Source organism: Crinia signifera, chromosome 6, assembly GCF_055691185.1.
Source record: "Crinia signifera chromosome 6, ASM5569118v1, whole genome shotgun sequence".
NCBI classification, from domain to species: domain Eukaryota; kingdom Metazoa; phylum Chordata; class Amphibia; order Anura; family Myobatrachidae; genus Crinia; species Crinia signifera.
Window position 1 is genome coordinate 291,404,475 of NC_139222.1, and position 18,776 is coordinate 291,423,250.

The following is an 18,776-nucleotide window of genomic DNA, read 5'->3' on the forward strand; positions in this document are numbered from 1 at the left end:
GTATATGGCGTGTACGGACAGAGGAATGGTGTATAGCGCGTACCACCAGAGGAATGGTGTATGGCGCGTACCGCCAGGGGAATGGTGTATGGCGTGTACGGACAGAGGAATACTACACACAGACCTGCAGGGGTTGCTTAGCATAGAGGTATGTATGTAATATAAGGTTTTGCAGTATGGTGGAGAATGCTGGTACTATGTTGATGAATACTGATAAGTACAATAAAAATAACATCAGGAAATAACTTTGTCCACGTAGCCATTAACGTCGGAATAATTTCTTTCTTTAAAAACAGATTTAATCAGGGGTACATATAACAAAGGTCTCCAGACTCCAGTATAAATCCTGCACTGCCCGCTCGTAGTGGCCAATGAAGCATTGATTGCGAGCTCTTGGGTACAGCCAGTTTTATATGAGCTATTCCTTCCCGGTTCCTTTGTAGTAAATGCCGGATAATCCCTGTCTCTCCGATGGATGTGTGCGTAGTGGTGAGCACACCTAGGCCCGGTGTGTTAGTATGTGGCCGTTCTCCATTCTCCTTGCTGCCAGCTCAGTGAGAGGGCCGTGCGCCAGTACTGCCAAGGAGACCCACGTATACCCACAGAATGTCTCCACGGTGCCAGGGAGGGAGAGGAGGCATGCAGCTCCCTCCCCCGCTCAGGGGAAAGTACTTACAAATGGTAAAAAATAGAATCACAGACAAATCGTTTACTAAATAAAATAAACCTTTTTTTTGTTCTCTCTTTTGTAGTCGATAAAAAGGAGTTTAGCGCAGAAATGTTAATGCGGAGGCGCGAGGCGCTCAGTGTCTCCGGAGGGCTGCGTATGTGACGTGGGGTAAGTCCTCCTGTTGTGTATGATGCTGTTGTATTATCGGTTTCATGCAATGTCCTATTGCAGAGTCATGTGAACACGGGAGGTATCGGATTTCTGATATCACGCCAGTTGTAGAGGGGAGGCTACGTATCCACCCCCCCCCCCCCCTCACCTCAGCCAACATTGTAGGCCTTTCATGTGTGAGGCCTCACTGCGAGAAGAGAAAAAGGGCTCCCTTCCCCCAATCCCACCTAACAGACACACACAGGCTCCCTCTGCTGGAAGCCGCTGTCAGGCGCAAGGCTCCCCTCTCTCTCTCTTGCTGCTAGTCGCGGAGCGGGGTCACCACAGCTGACCGCGTTTCCCTCGCCGGTGGGTGCCCTCCTTCACTAACTGCTCCCGGTTGAGTTGGTACTGATGTGGTTCATGTGGTGGTTTAAGGAGGACTTGGAGGCCGGGGAGCAATTAGAGTTGTTTTGATGCTGGAGACAAGAGAAAGTAATAAAAAAATATATTAATTAGCTATATTGGTGAGATATTCACATCGTCTGAGCCAAAGCACTGAAATAGTAACATCATTGTCCTGGTGTGTTTCACTAAAGATTACTAAAAAATACATTCCACAGCTCACACGCACACTAGCAGCTAAGATAAGAAGACACAGATCACAGGGGTCATGCACGCTGTGTTGTCTACTGTCATAGGTGCTACAAGGATTTGTGGGGAGTTCACAGTATAGGCCTATTAGCCTCAACATAAGTCAGGCTAGTGACTGCAGCAAATCACTGTCCTTGCCCAGAAATTCCTTGTTAGGGTCCTGCCTGCAGTCAATCCATAGAAAAGGGAGATTTTATGTCTAATGCAGGGTAGCAGGAGATAAGACCATCAAATGGGAATCTCCAGCAGAATAGGTGAGAAGTAGAATCTTTACAGAAAGATATGCTAGAGGTCTCAATAATAGAGGATGGGGGTTGGCGGTCTCGCTAATCTTTGTGCCGGCAGTTCGGCGGGAGAGATAATATGCAAATGCTACTGTGACACTGCTGTAGCACACGTGGCACTCCCATATTACGCTGGGGAGACGCTATTTCTGGCGAATACCACAAGCGAGCCCCTCCCAGTCATCGCCCAGGAACAGCCATGTATTTGCCTCACCGCTAGCAAATAACGGATAACAGGTGCTGCACCAACGCTGATTGTTATTGGGTAACACCATCCAGACTATGGAGAGTAGACATACATGTGATACATGGGGGAAGGGGTAGTACATACATGTGATACATGGGGGAAGGGGTAGTACATACATGTGATCAGGGCTATTTTTGTGCAGGCTCCAGCAGGAACTGTGGCCCTTATTCTAGTTCACTCTTTCTGACAAAATATTCCTCAGATGGACAAAACCATGTGCACTGCAGGTGTAAAACCCCACCCAAATCTAATTATCTCTGCACAAGTAACACCTGCCTCACCTGCAGTGCACATGGTTTTGTCCATCTGAGGAATATTTTGTCAGAAAGAGTGAACTAGAATAAGGGCCACAGTTCCTGCTGGAGCCTGCTGAAAAATAGCCCTGCATGTGATACATGGGGGGAGGGGTAGTACATACATGTGATACATGGGGGAGGGGGAGTACATACATGTGATACACGGGGGAGGGGGAGTACATACATGTGATACATGGGGGGGAGGGGTAGTACATACATGTGATACATGGGGGGGAGGGGTAGTACATACATGTGATACATGGGGGAAGGGGTAGTACATACATGTGATACATGGGGGAGGGGGAGTACATACATGTGATACACGGGGGAGGGGGAGTACATACATGTGATACACGGGGGAGGGGGAGTACATACATGTGATACATGGGGGGGAGGGGTAGTACATACATGTGATACATGGGGGGGAGGGGTAGTACATACATGTGATACATGGGGGGGAGGGGTAGTACATACATGTGATACATGGGGGGAGGGGTACATTTTGGTTAAGGTTACTGCGCTTTTGCCTTTGTATGTGGGGGCTGCTTAACTGAGTTGTCCGTACTCAATTCTTAGGGTGAATAAATAGTAATAGTTACGCGCTCACCTTGGTTATGAACTGCTATGAAATAAATGACAAGATGCTGGTGTTCTGAACAATTTGTTTATTTGTCATCATTCAAAATATACAGTGTACATGAAAAATGGGGCAGTGATTGTGCAGGTGTGTGGATGGTGGGGATGTCTGAGATGAGTCCCGTGGGGGAGATGGGGGTGCCAGAAGGCCCCTTTACCATAAGCCTGTAAGGATCATGTCTCATTCAGTGGTGAGTGCTGCAGCAGTGGCCTGTATTGAGCCCTTACGGGTATAAGGGGTCAGCAGAACCCTTTTTACCATAAGCCCTTAGGCTTATGTCTCAAGGAGGCCGCTGTGTGAGTTGGGGGTGGGGGGGTGTGCGCCCCGTGGGCGGGTGGGTGATGGCGGGGTGAACAGTCCAGGTGCACTTCGTGCTGCAAGGCAGAGTTGAAAAGTCTGTTGCTGGGTGGCGGCGTCCCGCTCCCAGAGTTCTTACCAACTAGATCTTGTTGCAGAGTAAGTGCAGCGGTTTGGATGCTGGGTGTCCCGGCCGCACTCTTCTGGCAGTGGTGAGTAGCGTTCACCGGACTGCCTGTAGTGTGTGAGCCCTTACGATTGGTGTGGAAGCGGCTTCCACAGGTTCCTGACCCGGACGCTAACTTCCGGGTTAGCGCGATGACGTCACCGGGGGAAGCTGTGCGCTCGACTCCGGACGGAGGAGACTTGGATGCTCTTGTTGCTGTATATGCCGTGCGTGTCAGCCACTGTGGGCCTCAGCCAGTGTTGGTAAGTTGGTAAGAACTCTGGGAGCGGGACGCCGCCACCCAGCAACAGACTTTTCGACTCTGCCTTGCAGCACGAAGTGCACCTGGACTGTTCAGCCCGCCATCACCCACCCGCCCACGGGGCGCACACACCCCCCACCCACCCACCCCCAACTCACACAGCGGCCTCCTTGAGACATAAGCCTAAGGGCTTATGGTAAAAAGGGTTCTGCTGACCCCTTATACCCGTAAGGGCTCAATACAGGCCACTGCTGCAGCACTCACCACTGAATGAGACATGATCCTTACAGGCTTATGGTAAAGGGGCCTTCTGGCACCCCCATCTCCCCCACGGGACTCATCTCAGACGTCCCCACCATCCACACACTTGCACAATCACTGCCCCATTTTTCATGTACACTGTATATTTTGAATGATGACAAATAAACAAATTGTTCAGAACACCAGCATCCTGGCATTTATTTCATAGCAGTTCATAACCAAGGTGAGCGCTTAACTATTACTATTTATGGGGGGAGGGGTAGTACATACATGTGATACATGGGGGGAGGGGTAGTACATACATGTGATACATGGGGGGAGGGGTAGTACATACATGTGATACATGGGGGGAGGGGTAGTACATACATGTGATACATGGGGGGGAGGGGGAGTACATACATGTGATACATGGGGGGGAGGGGGAGTACATACATGTGATACATGGGGGGGGAGGGGGAGTACATACATGTGATACATGGGGGAGTACATACATGTGATACATGGGGGGAGGGGTAGTACATACATGGGATATCAGGGGTTGTACGGCATTTTAGGCTTTAGAATATTCCCACCATCATCACTACAATCCCGATTCCACACTAGTACATGCATAAATTACATAGTACACACATGTATAACATCATTTCCCACACTAGTACATACATAAATATAACATACTACACATCCTTTACCACACTAATATATACATGGGATGCGGTCATTTGGTCTACTGCATTATGGTCGAAAGTCATTAGGTCGAATCCATTAGGTCGACATGCTAAAAGGTCGACATGACTCTAGGTCGACATGGGAAAAGGTCGACATGATTCTAGTTCGAAAGGTCATTAGTTTGACAGGTCATTAGTTCGACAAGGTCATTAGTTCGACATTGTCTATGTCGACATTCACAAGGTCGACATGGAGTTTTTCACTGTTTTTTGAGCCAACATGTGCCGACAGGCGGTATTTCATGCCCTACCATCCACTAGGGCGTGGTGGGAGAATAAAATAGTGTGCCGAGCGTAGCGAGGCACCGTGCCCGACGCATAGCGAGCGCAGCGAGGGGATGCAGTGCACTTTAAACTGTGTCCATGTCGACTGTGTTGACATTCAGGTAAAAAAACAGTGAAAAACCCCATGTCGACCTTGTGAATGTCGACATAGACAATGTCGAACTAATGACCTTGTCGAACTAATGACCTGTCGAACTAATGACCTTTCGACCTAGAATCATGTCGACCTTTTTCCATGTCGACCTAGAGTCATGTCGACCTTTTAGCATGTCGACCTAATGGATTCGACCTAATGACTTTCGACCATAATGCAATAGACCAAATGATCCCAACCCATACATACATGTACAGTATACAATGACACGTCCTTTCCCACACTAAAACATACAATACATACTACATACATGTATAACATTTGATACATCCTTTCCCACACTAGAACATGCAATACATACATGTATAACATCTGATACATCCTTTCCCACACTAGAACATACAACACATACTATATACATGTATAACATCTGATACATCCTTTCCCACACTAGAACATACAATACATACTACATACATACATGTATAACATCTGATACATCATTTCCCACACTAGAACATACAATACATACTATATACATGTATAACATCTGATACATCCTTTCCCACACTAGAACATACAATACATACTACATACATACATGTATAACATCTGATACATCCTTTCCCACACTAGAACATACAATACATACTACTTACATGTACATCTGATACATCCTTTCCCACACTAGAAAATACAATACATACTACATACATGTATAACATCTGATACATCCTTTCCCACACTAGAACATACAATACATACTACATACATGTATAACATCTGATACATTCTTCCCCACACTAGAACATACAATACATACTACATACATGTATAACATCTGATACATCCTTTCCCACACTAGAACATACAATACATACTACATACTTGTATAACATCTGATACATTCTTCCCCACACTAGAACATACAATACATACTACATACATGTATAACATCTGATACATCCTTTCCCACACTAGAACATACAATACATACTACATATATGTATAACATCTGATACATCCTTTCCCACACTAGAACATACAATACATACTACATACATGTATAAAATCTGATACATCCTTTCCCACACTAGAACATACAATACATACATGTATAACATCTGATACATCCTTTCCCACACTAGAACATAAAATACATACTACTTACATGTACATCTGATACATCCTTTCCCACACTAGAACATACAATACATACTACATACATGTATAACATCTGATACATCCTTTCCCATACTAGAAAATACAATACATACTACATACATACATGTATAACATACTTTCCTTTACCTGACGTTTAAAAATACGATGTAATAAACTTTTCTTTGGGGGCTCTGGGGGGTGGCTCCGGTTTAAGTCCGGGGACAGGGTTCCATTAGGGCCAAAAAGATTAAGTTCTTTGAAACATTCCGTCTCTATCATCTGCAGAAAGGAAGAGGTTACTCGGTCATACATAGTACATGTTATACACGTGTGTAGCTGCTGGGTCACAATAACATTACAGTCTGGGACAGTCAGTGTATCGGTCATTGTAATACAGACAACGACACGTAATTATGAATGGAAAGTCTGTGGCACTGCACCTTACCGACATGTGTGTGTGGCGCTGCACCTTACCGACAGGTGTGTGCGCGGCGCTGCACCTTACCGACAGGTTTGTGCGGCGCTGCACCTTACCGACAGGTGTGTGCGGCGCTGCACCTTACCGACAGGTGTGTGCGGCGCTGCACCTTACCGACAGGTGTGTGCGGCGCTGCACCTTACCGACAGGTGTGTGCGGCGCTGCACGTTACGACAGGTGTGTGCGGCGCTGCACGTTACCGACAGGTGTGTGCGGCACTGCACGTTGCCGACAGGTGTGTGCGGCGCTGCACGTTGCCGACAGGTGTGTGCGGCGCTGCACGTTGCCGACAGGTGTGTGCGGCGCTGCATGTTACTGACAGGTGTAGCATTGCTGCCCCATCCAGCTGACCAGCCAGGGTGTTTATATGATCAAGCCTACGTGGTGAAACGCATCCTTCAGCTACAGCAGCTCCCACGCATGAAGGGACCCGCTTCCTGAACTCTTCAGCCGCAGCACTGGTGGCATTGCACGTTACTGACAGGTGTGTGCAGCATTGCACGTTACTGACAGGTGTGTGCAGCATTGCACGTTACTGACAGGTGTGTGCAGCATTGCACGTTACTGACAGGTGTGTGCAGCATTGCACGTTACTGACAGGATGTCGGTGGCACTGCATCTTACTGACATGTGTGCTTGGCACTGCACATTATAGATGTGTGTGTGTGTGTGTGTGACATTGCACATTACTGACAGGCATCTGTGGCATTGCATGTTACTGACAGACGTGTGTGTCACTGCACGCTACTGACAGGTGTCTGCGACACTGCACGTTACTGACAGGATGTCGGTGGCACTGCATCTTACTGACAGGTGTCATGCGGCATTATTATCATATAATATACTATGAGGGACCATTAGGGGGGGCTCTCACCTCGGTCTGCCAGGGGATGGACACAGAACCGGTGGAGAACTTTGTGTAGAAGTCATCGTCCGTCTGGTCCAGGTTGACGCCCTTTACTGTGGAGAACTGTTCTATATCCAGCACGTCCTTACAGTACACGGCGCGAGGCTGGGGGTGGTCATAGTATAACAATATAATAATACATCAACAACAGGCGGATACTAATAATACATCAACAACAGGCGGATACTAATACATCAACAACAGGCGTATACTAATAATACATCAACAACAGGCGGATACTAATAATACATCAACAACAGGCGGATACTAATAATACATCAACAACAGGCGGATACTAATACATCAACAACAGGCGGATACTAATAATACATCAACAACAGGCAGATACTAATAATACATCAACAACAGGCGGATACTAATAATACATCAACAACAGGCGGATGCTAATTCATCAACAACAGGCGGATACTAATAATACATCAACAACAGGCGGATAATAATACATCAACAACAGGCGGATACTAATAATACATCAACAACAGGCGGATACTAACAATACATCAACAACAGGCGGATACTAACAATACATCAACAACAGGCGGATACTAATAATACATCAACAACAGGCGGATACTAATAATACATCAACAACAGGCGGATACTAATAATACATCAACAACAGGCGGATACTAATAATACATCAACAACAGGCGGATAATAATACATCAACAACAGGCGGATACTAATAATACATCAACAACAGGCGGATACTAATAATACATCAACAACGGGCGGATAACTAATAATACATCAACAACAGGCGGATAATAATACATCAACAACAGGCGGATAATAATGCATCAACAACAGGTGGATACTAATAATACATCAACAACAGGCGGATACTAATACATCAACAACAGGCGGATAATAATACATCAACAACAGGCGGATACTAATAATACATCAACAACAGGCGGATACTAATAATACATCAACAACAGGCGGATACTAATAATACATCAACAACAGGTGGATAATAACTAATAATACATCAACAACAGGCGGATAATAATACATCAACAACAGGCAGATACTAATAATACATCAACAACAGGCGGATAATAATACATCAACAACAGGCGGATAATAATGCATCAACAACAGGTGGATACTAATAATACATCAACAACAGGCGGATAATAATACATCAACAACAGGCGGATACTAATAATACATCAACAACAGGCGGATAATAATACATCAACAACAGGCGGATAATAATACATCAACAACAGGCGGATACTGATAATACATCAACAACAGGCGGATAATAATACATCAACAACAGGCGGATACTAATAATACATCAACAACAGGCGGATAATAATACATCAACAACAGGCGGATAATAATGCATCAACAACAGGTGGATAATAACTAATAATACATCAACATCGGGCGGATAATAATACATCAACAACAGGCGGGTACTAATAATACATCAACAACAGGCGGATAATAACTAATAATACATCAACAACAGGCGGATAATAATACATCAACAACAGGCGGATAATAACTAATAATATATCAACAACAGGCGGATACTAATAATACATCAACAACAGGCGGATAATAATGCATCAACAACAGGCGGATAATAACTAATAATACATCAACATCGGGCGGATAATAATACATCAACAACAGGCGGATACTAATAATACATCAACAACAGGCGGATACTAATAATACATCAACAACAGGCGGATACTAATAATACATCAACAACAGGCGGATACTAATAATACATCAACAACAGGTGGATACTAATAATACATCAACAACATGCGGATAATAACTAATAATACATCAACAACAGGCGGATAATAATACATCAACAACAGGTGGATAATAACTAATAATACATCAACATCGGGCGGATAATAATACATCAACAACAGGCGGATAATAACTAATAATACATCAACAACAAGCGGATAATAATACATCAACATCAGGCAGATAATAATAACTAATAATACATCAACATAAGGCGGATAATAATAACTAATAATTCATCAACATTAGGCGGATAATAATAACTAATAATACATCAACATTAGGTGGATAATAACTAATAATACATCAACATTAGGTGGATAATAACTAATAATACATCAACATTAGGTGGATAATAACTAACCTGCTTTGACCCGTTTAAAGAACCGTTTAAAAAAACGGGTCAAAGTAGGTTTGGCAGTGGGAAAGCAGCATAATACATCTATAACAGGCAGATAATGAATAATAATACATCCACATCAGGAGGATAATAATAACACATCAACAACAGGCAGATAAAAATACACCAGTAACAGCCAGATAAAAATAAAGCAATAACAGGCTCATAATAATATTACATCAACAACAGGCGGTTAATAATAACAACATGAGGATAATAATACCCCTTTCACATCGCACTTTTAAAACGGTATATTGCCGTTTTTTTTTCCATTTTAAAACGTTTAAGGCTGCAATGTGAAAGTGCCAGAGTTGATTTACCGGTTAAAGTTAACTGGTATTTCAACACGGTTAAAAAGCAGAGTCCTACACGTTTTAAAGCCGTTTTTTAGGCAGTGTGAATGGCTCTATTTCAATAGCTTGAAATGTGTCCCTTGGGGGTTAAACGGGTTGAATGTTTGAATGGTATTAAATGATTTTTAAAACGGTTTTCACCTGCAATGTGAAAGGTCTCAAGGCTCAGACCCGTTTTAAAGTCCCATTTAAGAATACCGTGTCATTACCCATTTCTGCAATGTGAAAGCAGTATTACTAATAATACATCAGTAACAGGCTCGTAATAATATATAAAAAATAAGTGGATAATAAATAATAATATATCAGTAACAGGCGGATAATAATAATAATAATATTAATAACAATACATCAATAACAGGAGGAAAATAATAATTATAATAATAATACATCAATAACAGGCGGACAACAATAATACAGCAATAACAGGCGGATAATAATAATAATAATAATAATAATAAATCAACAACAGGCGGATAATAACTAATAATACATTAACATCAGGGGGATAATAACTAATAATACATCAAGGACAGGTAGATAATAATAATATTAATAATAATAATAATAATACATCAATACTACAACAGGCGGATAATAATACATCAATAACAGGCAGATAATAATAATAATAATAATAATAATAATAATAATAATACTACATCCATACTACAACAGGCGGATAATAATACATCAATAACAGGCAGATAATAATAATAATACTACTACATCAATACTACAACAGGCGGATAATAATACATCAATAACAGGCAGATAATAATAATACTACTACATCAATACTACAACAGGCGAATAATAATACATCAATAACAGGCGGATAATAATAATAATACTACTACATCAATACTACAACAGGCGGATAATAATACATCAATAACAGGCAGATAATAATAATAATACTACTACATCAATACTACAACAGGCGGATAATAATACATCAATAACAGGCAGATAATAATAATAATACTACTACATCAATACTACAACAGGCGGATAATAATACATCAATAACAGGCGGATAATAATAATAATACTACTACATCAATACTACAACAGGCGGATAATAATACATCAATAACAGGCAGATAATAATAATAATACTACTACATCAATACTACAACAGGCGGATAATAATACATCAATAACAGGCAGATAATAATAATACTACATCAATACTACAACAGGCGGATAATAATACATCAATAACAGGCAGATAATAATAATACTACTACATCAATACTACAACAGGCAGATAATAATACATCAATAACAGGCAGATAATAATAATAATACTACATCAATACTACAACAGGCGGATAATAATACATCAATAACAGGCAGATAATAATAATACTACTACATCAATACTACAACAGGCAGATAATAATACATCAATAACAGGCAGATAATAATAATACTACTACATCAATACTACAACAGGCAGATAATAATACATCAATAACAGGCAGATAATAATAATAATAATAATACTACATCAATACTACAACAGGCGGATAATAATACAATAACAGACGGATAATAATAATAATAATACTACATCAATACTACAACAGGCAGATAATAATACATCAATAACAGGCAGATAATAATAATAATAATAATAATAATAATAATAATAATAATAATAATAATACTACATCAATACTACAACAGGCAGATAATAATACATCAATAACAGGCAGATAATAATAATAATACTACTACATCAATACTACAACAGGCGGATAATAATACATCAATAACAGGCAGATAATAATAATAATACTACTACATCAATACTACAACAGGCGGATAATAATACATCAATAACAGGCAGATAATAATAATAATACTACTACATCAATACTACAACAGGCGGATAATAATACATCAATAACAGGCAGATAATAATAATAATAATAATAATACTACTACATCAATACTACAACAGGCGGATAATAATACATCAATAACAGGCAGATAATAATAATAATACTACATCAATACTACAACAGGCGGATAATAATACATCAATAACAGGCAGATAATAATAATAATACTACTACATCAATACTACAACAGGCAGATAATAATACATCAATAACAGGCAGATAATAATAATAATAATACTACATCAATACTACAACAGGCGGATAATAATACATCAATAACAGGCAGATAATAATAATACTACTACATCAATACTACAACAGGCAGATAATAATACATCAATAACAGGCAGATAATAATAATACTACTACATCAATACTACAACAGGCAGATAATAATACATCAATAACAGGCAGATAATAATAATAATAATAATACTACAACAGGCGGATGATAATAATACATCAATAACAGGCAGATAATAATAATACTACTACATCAATACTACAACAGGCAGATAATAATACATCAATAACAGGCAGATAATAATGATAATACTACTACATCAATACTACAACAGGCGGATAATAATACATCAATAACAGGCAGATAATAATAATAATACTACATCAATACTACAACAGGCGGATAATAATACAATAACAGACGGATAATAATAATAATACTACTACATCAATACTACAACAGGCACATAATAATACATCAATAACAGGCAGATAATAATAATAATAATAATAATAATAATAATAATAATACTACAACAGGCGGATAATAATACATCAATAACTGGCAGATAATAATAATACTACTACATCAATACTACAACAAGCAGATAATAATACATCAATAACAGGCAGATAATAATGATAATACTACTACATCAATACTACAACAGGTGGATAATAATACATCAATAACAGGCAGATAATAATAATACTACTACATCAATACTACAACAGGCGGATAATAATACATCAATAACAGGCAGATAATAATAATACTACTACATCAATACTACAACAGGCAGATAATAATACATCAATAACAGGCAGATAATAATAATAATAATAATAATAATAATAATAATAATAATAATAATAATAATACTACATCAATACTACAACAGGCAGATAATAATACATCAATAACAGGCAGATAATAATAATAATAATAATACTACATCAATACTACAACAGGCGGATAATAATACATCAATAACAGGCAGATAATAATAATACTACTACATCAATACTACAACAGGCAGATAATAATACATCAATAACAGGCAGATAATAATAATAATAATAATAATAATAATAATAATAATACTACATCAATACTACAACAGGCAGATAATAATACATCAATAACAGGCAGATAATAATAATAATAATAATACTACATCAATACTACAACAGGCGGATAATAATACATCAATAACAGGCAGATAATAATAATACTACTACATCAATACTACAACAGGCAGATAATAATACATCAATAACAGGCAGATAATAATAATACTACTACATCAATACTACAACAGGCAGATAATAATACATCAATAACAGGCAGATAATAATAATAATACTACATCAATACTACAACAGGCGGATAATAATACAATAACAGACGGATAATAATAATAATAATACTACTACATCAATACTACAACAGGCAGATAATAATACATCAATAACAGGCAGATAATAATAATAATAATACTACATCAATACTACAACAGGCGGATAATAATACATCAATAACAGGCAGATAATAATAATACTACTACATCAATACTACAACAGGCAGATAATAATACATCATTAACAGGCAGATAATAATGATAATACTACTACATCAATACTACAACAGGCGGATAATAATACATCAATAACAGGCAGATAATAATAATACTACTACATCAATACTACAACAGGCGGATAATAATACATCAATAACAGGCAGATAATAATAATACTACTACATCAATACTACAACAGGCAGATAATAATACATCAATAACAGGCAGATAATAATAATAATAATAATAATAATAATACTACTACATCAATACTACAACAGGCGGATAATAATACATCAATAACAGGCAGATAATAATAATAATACTACTACATCAATACTACAACAGGCGGATAATAATACATCAATAACAGGCAGATAATAATAATAATACTACTACATCAATACTACAACAGGCGGATAATAATACATCAATAACAGGCAGATAATAATAATAATAATACTACATCAATACTACAACAGGCGAATAATAATACATCAATAACAGGCAGATAATAATAATAATACTACTACATCAATACTACAACAGGCGGATAATAATACATCAATAACAGGCAGATAATAATAATAATAATAATAATACTACATCAATACTACAACAGGCGGATAATAATACATCAATAACAGGCAGATAATAATAATAATAATACTACATCAATACTACAACAGGCGGATAATAATACATCAATAACAGGCAGATAATAATAATAATACTACTACATCAATACTACAACAGGCGGATAATAATACATCAATAACAGGCGGATAATAATAATAATAATACTACATCAATACTACAACAGGCGGATAATAATACATCAATAACAGGCAGATAATAATAATACTACTACATCAATACTACAACAGGCAGATAATAATACATCAATAACAGGCAGATAATAATAATACTACTACATCAATACTACAACAGGCGGATAATAATACAATAACAGCCGGATAATAATAAAAAATAATAATCAACAATAACAGGCCGATTTCCTCATACATTTATATTTAGTGTATATTATGAGACATACATACAGCAAGTAAAACTCTACCAGCATGGTACATACATGACAGGTACAGGCTATGGAGTGTAAACACACAAGTGATACATGGGGGGACAGGCGGATAATAATACAGCAACAACAGGCGGATAATAATACAGCAACAACAGGCGGATAATAATAATAATAATAATAATACATCAACAACAGGCGGATAATAATACAGCAACAACAGGCGGATAATAATAATAATAATAATACATCAACAACAGGCGGATAATAATACAGCAACAACAGGCGGATAATAATAATAATAATACATCAACAACAGGCGGATAATAATAATAATAATACATCAACAACAGGCGGATACTAATAATAATAATAATAATAATACATCAACAACAGGCGGATAATAATAATAATAACAACAACATATCAACATCAACAACAGGCAGATAGTAATACAGCAACAACAGGTGGATAATAATAATAATAATACATCAACAACAGGTGGATAATAATAATACATTAACAATAGGCAGTTCATAACTAATAATACATCAACATCAGGGGGATAATAATAATACATCATATTTAGTGTATATTATACACGTGAGACATATATACAGAAGTAAAACTCTCCCAGCATTGTATAGGCTATGGAGTGTAGACACATGTTATACATGGGGGGAGGGGCAGTACATACATGAGGTACAGGTTATGGAGTGTAGACACATGTTATACATGGGGGGAGGGGCAGTATATACATGACAGGTACAGGCTATGGAGTGTAGACACATGTGATACATGGGGGGAGGGGCAGTACATCCATGACAGGTACAGGCTATGGAGTGTAGACACATGTGATAAATGGGGGTAGGGGCAATACATACATGACCGGTACAGGCTATGGAGTGTAGACACATGTTATACATGGGGGGAGGGGCAGTACATACATGACAGGTACAGGCTATGGAGTGTAGACACATGTGATACATGGGGGGAGGGGCAGTACATCCATGACAGGTACAGGCTATGGAGTGTAGACACATGTGATAAATGGGGGTAGGGGCAATACATACATGACAGGTACAGGCTATGGAGTGTAGACACATGTGATACATGGGGGGAGGGGCAGTACATCCATGACAGGTACAGGCTATGGAGTGTAGACACATGTGATAAATGGGGGTAGGGGCAATACATACATGACCGGTATAGGCTATGGAGTGTAGACACATGTTATACATGGGGGGAGGGGCAGTACATACATGAGGTACAGGTTATGGAGTGTAGACACATGTTATACATGGGGGGAGGGGCAGTACATACATGACAGGTACAGGCTATGGAGTGTAGACACATGTGATACATGGAGGGAGGGGCAGTACATACATGACAGGTACAGGTTATGGAGTGTAGACACATGTTATACATGGGGGGAGGGGCAGTACATACATGAGGTACAGGCTATGGAGTGTAGACACATGTTATACATGGGGGGAGGGGCAGTACATACATGAGGTACAGGCTATGGAGTGTAGACACATGTTATACATGGGGGGAGGGGCAGTACATACATGACAGGTACAGGCTATGGAGTGTAGACACATGTGATACATGGGGGGAGGGGCAGTACATACATGAGGTACAGGCTATGGAGTGTAGACACATGTGATACATGGGGGAGGGGCAGTTCATACATGACAGGTACAGGCTATGGAGTGTAGACACACGTGATACATGGGGGAGGGGCAGTACATACATGACAGGTACAGGCTATGGAGTGTAGACACATGTGATACATGGGGGGAGGGGCAGTACATACATGACAGGTACAGGCTATGGAGTGTAGACACATGTGATACATGGGGGGAGGGGCAGCACATACATGACAGGTACAGGCTATGGAGTGTAGACACATGTGATACATGGGGGGAGGGGCAGTACATACATGACCGGTACAGGCTATGGAGTGTAAACACATGTGATACATTGGGGGAGGGGCAGTACATCCATGACAGGTACAGGCTATGGAGTGTAAACACATGTGATACATGGGGGGAGGGGCAGCACATACATGACAGGTACAGGCTATGGAGTGTAGACACATGTGATACATGGGGGGAGGGTCAGCACATACATGACAGGTACAGGCTATGGAGTGTAGACACATGTGATACATGGGGGGAGGGACACTACATACATGACAGGTACAGGCTATGGAGTGTAGACACATGTGATAAATGGGGGGAGGGGCAGTACATACATGACCGGTACAGGCTATGGAGTGTAGACACATGTGATACATGGGGGGAGGGGCAGTACATACATGACAGGTACAGGCTATGGAGTGTAGACACATGTGATACATGGGGGGAGGGGCAGTACATACATGACCGGTACAGGCTATGGAGTGTAGACACATGTGATACATGGGGGGAGGGGCAGTACATACATGATACTCCCATAATACTCTTCCCAGGGATAACACTCACATCAGGGATAAATGGAGGATCCATTATTCCGGCTTCTAATCTCTTAAAGTTTATAACTCGGAAGAAGGGGTGCCGCTTCACCTCCAGCGCCCTGCCGTCATGACACCCCAACCGCTGCTTCACGTCTTTGGTCAGAAGCTGACATACAGGAGAAATGAAACATTTCATTAGAATAAAGTGCAGAGCAGAAGCCGTAAGTGTCCTGGCTGCAGATTATCAGAGAGAAAGAGGGAGATTTACTAAGAGGCCTATTCCGTGTACGAACGGGGTGGAGGAGAAGCAGAACACGAGGACATGCACTGACACTGGGGGAGGACGATTCCGTGTATGAAGGGGGAGGAGGAGGAGCAGCAGAACACGAGGACATGCACTGACACTGGGGGGAGGACGATTCCGTGTACGAACGAGGAGGAGGAGCAGCAGAACACGAGGACATGCACTGACACTAGGGGGAGGACGATTCCGTGTACGAACGGGGTGGAGGAGGAGCAGCAGAACACGAGGACATACACTGACACTGGGGGGAGGACGATTCCGTGTACGAATGGGGAGGAGGAAAAGAAGCAGAACACGAGGACATACACTGACACTGGGGGGAGGACGATTCCGTGTACGAACGGGGTGGAGGAGGAGCAGCAGAACACGAGGACATGCACTGACACTGGGGGGAGGACGATTCCATGTAGGAAAGGGGAGGAGGAGCAGCAGCAGAACACGAGGACATGCACTGACACTGGGGGGAGGACGATTCCGTGTACGAATGGGGAGGAGGAAAAGAAGCAGAACACGAGGATATACACTGACACTGGGGGAGGACGATTCCGTGTACGAACGGGGTGGAGGAGGAGCAGCAGAACACGAGAACATGCACTGACACTGGGGGGAGGACGATTCCGTGTAGGAACGGGGAGGAGGAGCAGCAGAACACGAGGACATGCACTGACACTGGGGGAGGACGATTCCGTGTACGAATGGGGAGGAGGACAAGAAGCAGAACACGAGGACATGCACTGACACTGGGTGGGGGACGACGACGATTCCGTGTACGAACGAGGAGGAGGAGCAGCAGAACACGAGGACATGCACTGACACTGGGGGGAGGACGATTCAGTGTACGAATGGGGAGGAGGACAAGAAGCAGAACACGAGGACATACACTGACACTGGGGGGAGGACGATTCCGTGTACGAACGGGGTGGAGGAGGAGCAGCAGAACACGAGGACATGCACTGACACTGGGGGGAGAACGATTCCGTGTACGAACGGGTAAGAGGAGGAGTAGCAGAACACGAGGACATGCACTGACACTGGGGGGGAGGACGATTCCGTGTACGGAGGAGGAGCAGCAGAACATGAGGACATGCACTGACACT

The 18,776-nt window shown here is 40.9% G+C and overlaps 1 protein-coding gene across 2 annotated transcripts in view; it reads right to left on the bottom strand.

The window, feature by feature from the left end:
* Nucleotides 1-275: 275 nt before the first annotated feature.
* GRK5 (G protein-coupled receptor kinase 5) overlaps nucleotides 276-18,776 on the bottom strand; it is a 149,813-nt gene continuing 131,312 nt past the window's right edge. Inside the window, exons 13-16 of one of the 2 annotated variants that reach the window (XM_083149924.1) lie at nucleotides 17,404-17,541; nucleotides 7,548-7,685; nucleotides 6,343-6,474; nucleotides 276-1,299 (exon numbers count right to left, since the gene is read on the bottom strand). In XM_083149924.1, the coding sequence (XP_083006050.1) occupies nucleotides 1,207-1,299; nucleotides 6,343-6,474; nucleotides 7,548-7,685; nucleotides 17,404-17,541 (501 nt within the window). In that variant the 3' untranslated portion in view covers nucleotides 276-1,206. The remainder of the gene's footprint in view (nucleotides 1,300-6,342; nucleotides 6,475-7,547; nucleotides 7,686-17,403; nucleotides 17,542-18,776) is intronic. The other variant, XM_083149925.1, reaches the window with a different exon arrangement.